The sequence below is a fragment of the Nicotiana sylvestris genome, chromosome 4 (genome assembly GCF_000393655.2).
Source record: "Nicotiana sylvestris chromosome 4, ASM39365v2, whole genome shotgun sequence".
Taxonomy (NCBI): Eukaryota; Viridiplantae; Streptophyta; class Magnoliopsida; order Solanales; family Solanaceae; genus Nicotiana; species Nicotiana sylvestris.
Genome location: NC_091060.1, coordinates 91,588,323 through 91,594,160, shown reverse-complemented (window position 1 = coordinate 91,594,160; position 5,838 = coordinate 91,588,323). Strand labels below are relative to the sequence as shown.

The 5,838-nt window shown below is 40.3% G+C and overlaps 1 protein-coding gene across 1 annotated transcript; it reads right to left on the bottom strand.

Annotated features, from left to right (window-relative positions):
• Nucleotides 1–1,008: 1,008 nt before the first annotated feature.
• Nucleotides 1,009–5,518, bottom strand: LOC104213384 (uncharacterized). Its single transcript, XM_070173175.1, has 7 exons — nt 4,670–5,518; nt 3,739–4,179; nt 2,892–3,384; nt 2,321–2,522; nt 1,795–2,173; nt 1,372–1,674; nt 1,009–1,260 (listed from the first exon to the last, which is right to left on the bottom strand). The coding sequence occupies exons 1-7, from the start codon at nt 5,516–5,518 to the stop codon at nt 1,009–1,011; spliced, it is 2,919 nt and encodes a 972-aa protein (XP_070029276.1).
• Between the last annotated feature and the right edge of the window lie 320 nt (nt 5,519–5,838).

Genomic DNA, 5,838 nt, shown 5'->3' with positions numbered 1-5,838 from the left:
ACCATCACCCTACGGTGCCCGTGAGGATTTTTACCAATAAGACCCTTTCATTTTAAATTTTCTCTCAGCTCACCATCGCTCTACGGTGCCCGTGAGGGTTTTCATCAATAAGACTCTCTCATTTTAAATTTTCTCTCTTCTGCCCATGAACAAAGTGCTACTCATAATGTAAATCATACCGCTATCTCGCTTGACTTGGAATCTTCGAAGATTGATCGGAAGGTCTTTCTTTGGACCGTAATGTAGGCTTTTGGATAGGGTTAGAAAGACAGAGTGGCATGAAGGCTCAAAATAATTTAAGATGAAAGGGGTTCAAAATTACAACTTTTGGAATCAGATCTTTTGCAAAACCAAAACTTCTGCCCCAGTTTCTTTGGGTCTGGGGAATTTTGAATTTTTATTTTGATGGGACCGAACCATGTAAGGCTGTCTAAGTATCCTTAAAAGGAATCAGGTCGAACGTAGTTCAAAAGAAAGTTGTTTGTTTTTTTTGCTTTTCTCCTTCTTTTTTTCTTTTCTCTTTTTTCTTTTTTTTCTTTCTCTTTTTTTTCTTTTCTTTTTTCTTCTTCTTTTCTTTTTCCTTCTTTTTTCATCATTCATTTTTTCATTCTCTAATTCTGCTCCTGATTCCAAAAGAGAGGTATGAAAGAAAATAAATAAGGCTCAAAAGAGATAGCAAAGGATAAAAATATTTGGGTAGCGGAACAAAATGCCTTCATCATTTCAACTTTGAACATGCCAAGTACAAAATACGATTGAAAATAAGCAAAGAACTCATACATAGTACCTCTTGAGTGCATCAGAATTGATAGACATATCTACACATTTGCCTTCTATGTCTATTAAATACAAAGCACCATTGGGTAACACTTTTGTCACCATGAACGGCCCCTGGTTTGGGGAGAACTTGCCTTTAGCTTCACCCTGATGAGGAAGGACGCGCTTCAATACCAGCTGGCCCACTTTGAATTTCTGAGGACGCACCTTCTTGTTGTATGCTCCTGCCATTCACTTTTGATACAATTGACCATGACATACTGCAGCCAATCTTTTCTCATCAATCAAACTCAACTGCTTTAGCCTGGTTTTGACACACTCATCATTATCAATTTCAGCTTCTGCAATGATCCGAAGGGATGGAATCTCAACCTTTGCAGGTATAACTGCCTCAGTTTCATATACCAGCAAATAAGAAGTTGCACCCACTGAAGTGAGAACAGTAGTGCGATAACCCAGTAAGGCAAAAGGCAACTTCTCAACCTTTGCAGATATATCTTCTTTATGTTCTCGTTAGTAGCCTCAACAGCTCCATTTTCCTTGGGGGCGATACGGAGTGGAGTTCCGATGCATGATCTTGAAATGCTGCCATACCTCTTTCATCAAATGAATGTTGAGATTAGCAGCATTGTCTGTGATGATCACCTTGGGAATTCCGAACCGATAAATGATATTTGAATGATCAAACTCCACAACTGCCTTCTTGGTCACGGACTTGAAAGTTACGGCTTCGACCCACTTGGTAAAGTAATCAATGGCCACCAGAATAAACCTATGTCCGTTCGATGTTGCCGGCTCTATTGGTCCAATGACATCCATGCCCCAAGCAACAAATGGACAAGGTGCAGACATTGTGTGTAACTCAGATGGGGGAGAATGAATCAAATTACTGTGTACCTGCCATTGATGACATTTCCGAACAAAACTGATACAATCTCATTCCATGGTGAGCCAATAATAACCTGCTCAAAGTATCTTCTTTGCCAAGACATACCCATTTATATGCGGCCCGCAAACTCCAAATTGTACTTCGGCCATGATAGTTGAAGCCTCTTTAGCATCTATGCACCTCAGCAGTCCCAAATCTGGAGTCCTCTTGTACAAGATTCCCCCACTCAAGAAAAATCCACTAGCCAGATACTGGATGGTTCTCTTTTGATCACTTGTGGAATGTACTGGATATTCCCCTGACTTTATGTATTCCTTGATATCATGGAACCAATGTTTTCCATCGATTTCCTCTTCAACCACATTACAATAAGCATGTTGATCACGAACTTGGATATGCATGGGGTCAACATAAGCCTTGTCCGGATGATGTAACATCGATGACAGAGTATCCAAAGCATCGGTAATCTCATTATTAATCCTGGGAACATGTATAAATTCTACTGACCTAAATCATTGACAAAGATCATGCAGACACTGTCGGTACGGTATAAGCTTCAAGTCTCGAGTCTCCCATTCTCCTTGAATCTGGTGAACCAACAAATCTGAATCTCCTAGAACAAGTATTTCCTGGACTCCCATGTCTATAGCTAACCTCAAACCCATAATACATGCTTCGTACTCAGCCATGTTGTTGGTGCAATAAAATCGAAGTTGGGCTATTACAGGGTAGTGTTGCCCTGTTTCAGAGATGAGTGCAGCCCCTATTCTGACACCTTTCATGTTAGCAGCTCTATCAAAGAAGAGTTTCCAACCTGTATTTTCATCACGGTCAACCTCGTCAACACACATGATTTCTTCATCAGGAAAATAAGTCTTCAGTGGCTCATATTCTTCATCCACCGGATTCTCGGCCAAGTGGTCGGCCAAGGCTTGGGCTTTCATCCCGGTCTGAGTTACATAGATAATGTCAAACTCTGTGAGTAAAATCTGCCACTTTGCCAGTCTTCCTGTGGGCATAGGCTTCTAAAAGATATACTTTAGAGGATCCATGCAAGAAATGAGGTAAGTAGTGTAGGAAGAAAGATAATGCTTCAACTTTTGTGCCACCCAAGTTAGGGTGCAACATGTCCTCTCAAGCAGAGTGTACTTAACCTCATAGGGAGTGAAATTCTTACTGAGATAATAAATTGCTTGCTCCTTCTTTCCCGTGATGTCATGTTGACCCAATACACATCCAAAAGAATTATCCAAGACTGTCAAATAGAGAATTAAAGGTCTTCCAGGCTCTGGTAGGACCAGCACAGGTGGGTTTGATAAGAACCTCTTAATCTTATCAAATGCTTTTTGACACTCGTCAATCCACTTGACTGCAGCACTCTTCTTCAACAGCTTAAATATGGGTTCACAGGTTGTCGTGAGCTGAGCAATGAACCTGCTGATGTAATTTAACCTTCCAAGCAAATTCATCACCTCATTTTTGTTCTTTGGCGGTGGTAACTCTTGGATGGATTTGATCTTTGATGGATCCAACTCAATACAGCATCTACTAACCACGAATCCCAGCAATTTCCCAGAGGGGACACCAAATGCACATTTCGCTGGATTGAACTTGAGGTTGTACCTGCGGAGCCTTTGGAAAAACTTCCTCAAATCCTTGACATGGTCAGACTGCTTCTTTGACTTTATGATCATATCATCTACATAAACCTCAATCTCCTAGTGTATCATTTCATTAAATATGATGGTCATCGCCCTCATATAAGTTGCCCCAACATTCTTCAGACCAAATGGCATTACCCAGTAGCAATATGTTCCCCATGGCGTGATGAACGCTGTCTTTTCTGCATCTTCCTCATCTATCAAGATCTGGTGATATCTCGCGTAACAATCCGCAAAAGACCCAATCTCATGCTTGGCACAATTATCGATCAGAATGTGAATGTTCGGCAATGGAAAATCATCATTTGGGTTTGCTTTGTTAAGATCATAGTAATCAATACATACCCTGGTCTTACCATACTTCTTTGGTACTGGCACAACATTGGCTAACTAAGTGGGATATCGAGTGACCTGAATGACCTTTGCACCAAGTTGCTTTGTGATTTCTTCTTTGATCTTCACACTCATGCCAGTCTTGAACTTCCTTAGCTTTTGCTTAACAGGAGGGAATGCTTGATCAGTTGGCAATTTATGAACTACTAGATCAGTGATCAGGCCCGGCATATCATCATATGACCATTCAAAGACATCTTTGTACTCAAATAATGTTTTGATTATTTCCTCCTTGACTTGCGGTTCTAGATGCACAATTATCTTGGTTTTCCTAACATTATCTTGGCCCCCTAAATTGATTACTTCTGTTTCACTAAGATTAGGCTTTGGTTTTTCTTCAAATTGTTTTAGCTCTTTACTGATTTCCTCAAATGCTGCCTCTTTATCATATTCTATTTCATCATCATATTCTACTTCTTGGATTATTATTTCTGAATTAGATTGGCTTTTAAGTCTCGGCTGAAAATTCTTCATGCATGTCATGTCATTTCAACCAGCATAAAAAGAACTGTACAAAAGAAAAAAATAAAATAAAACACTAATAGGAATAATGGAAAACAAGAAATTGCATTTCATTGAAAATAAAAGGATAAAAGGGTTTGAACATTGAAACAATCAGAAACTAAAAATCTGGATTACAACCCTAGAATAACCAAGATAACAGAAAGGAAAACAAAGCAAACTACCAAAACTCCTTCTTGGTGGCCAGAGGAGTAGCTTCCTAATTGATAAGCTTCACATTTGGCCCAACGAGCTGCACATCTGCTTTACTAGAACCTTCACCAACTTCTACCATATTGACCTCATCGAACAGACTCCGGAACCTATTGATCAGCTCTTCATCAACATCGACCACATGTTTTGGCACTTATAAGGTTAGAGGTTTTTCGGCCCCTGGCTTGACAAAAGACTTAGAGATGTGCGGGACAGGCTTAGGGAGTGACCATACCTTCTGTTTTAGATTTTTAACCCTTTTCACGTCATTCTCTGTGAGCATGAATCTTAAACTAAATGTACCCGGATTCCCACTGGGGCATACTGGATGCACAATACCCTGCAGAGATGAGCCCAGAGCCTTACCCGGCATAAAACCATTCTTCAACATTTCATTCGCTACCATGACAGATGCGGAGGATAGCTTAGGATGCGGAATGCATTCTCCTTCAAGAATTTTCTCAATGGACACTATTTCAAAAGTTTGATAGACCCAAGGTCCCTTATCATCTTCAACTTCAATAAACAAAACAATTGTGTCATTACAAGCTAATAAGTCATCATCACCGCGCACAACTATTTCCTGCCTGTCCCATTCGAACTTCACCATTTGTTGCAGAGAAGACGGGACTGCCTTAGCAGCATGTATCCAGGTCCTGCCCAATAACAGATTGTAGGAGACAGCCACGTCTAACACTTGGAATGCCATGGTGAACTCAACTGGCCCTATCGACAATTCGAGCATTATATCTCCAACAGAGTCTTTATCTCCCCCATCAAAGCCTCGAACACAGACACTGTTCATGTGGATTCTTTCGGTGTCGATCTTCAATTTTTGCAAAGTAGACAGTGGGAAAATATTCACACTAGAGCCATTGTCAACTAAAACCCTTGAGACAACAGAATCTTCACACTTCACCGTGAGATAAAGAGCTCGGTTGTGTTCTGTACCCTCCATAGGAAGTTTATCATCTGAGAAAGTGATCCTATTTACTTCAAAGATCTTGCTAGCTAAATTTTCCAAGTGGTTCACTATGATTTTTTCAGGAACATGTGCCTCATTCAAAATCTTCATCAGGACCATGCGATGTTCGTCTGAATGTATCAGCAAAGATAAAAGAGAAATCTGAGCTGGTGTTTTCCTTAACTGCTCTACAATGGAATAATCCTACACTTTCATCTTTTTCAGGAACTCCTCAGCCTCTTCTTCGCTGATCGATCTCTTTACTGGCATTTGGCTATCCTTGAATGGCTTGTCTTTCTGTAATTCTTCTGGGGTGAAACATCTCCCAGAACGAGTCAATCCTCTAGTTTCATTAACTTCTTCCTCTATTTCTTTTCCTTTGCATGTCACTATCACTTGTTTGTATTTCCACAGAACAGCCTTGGTATCAACCACTAGAA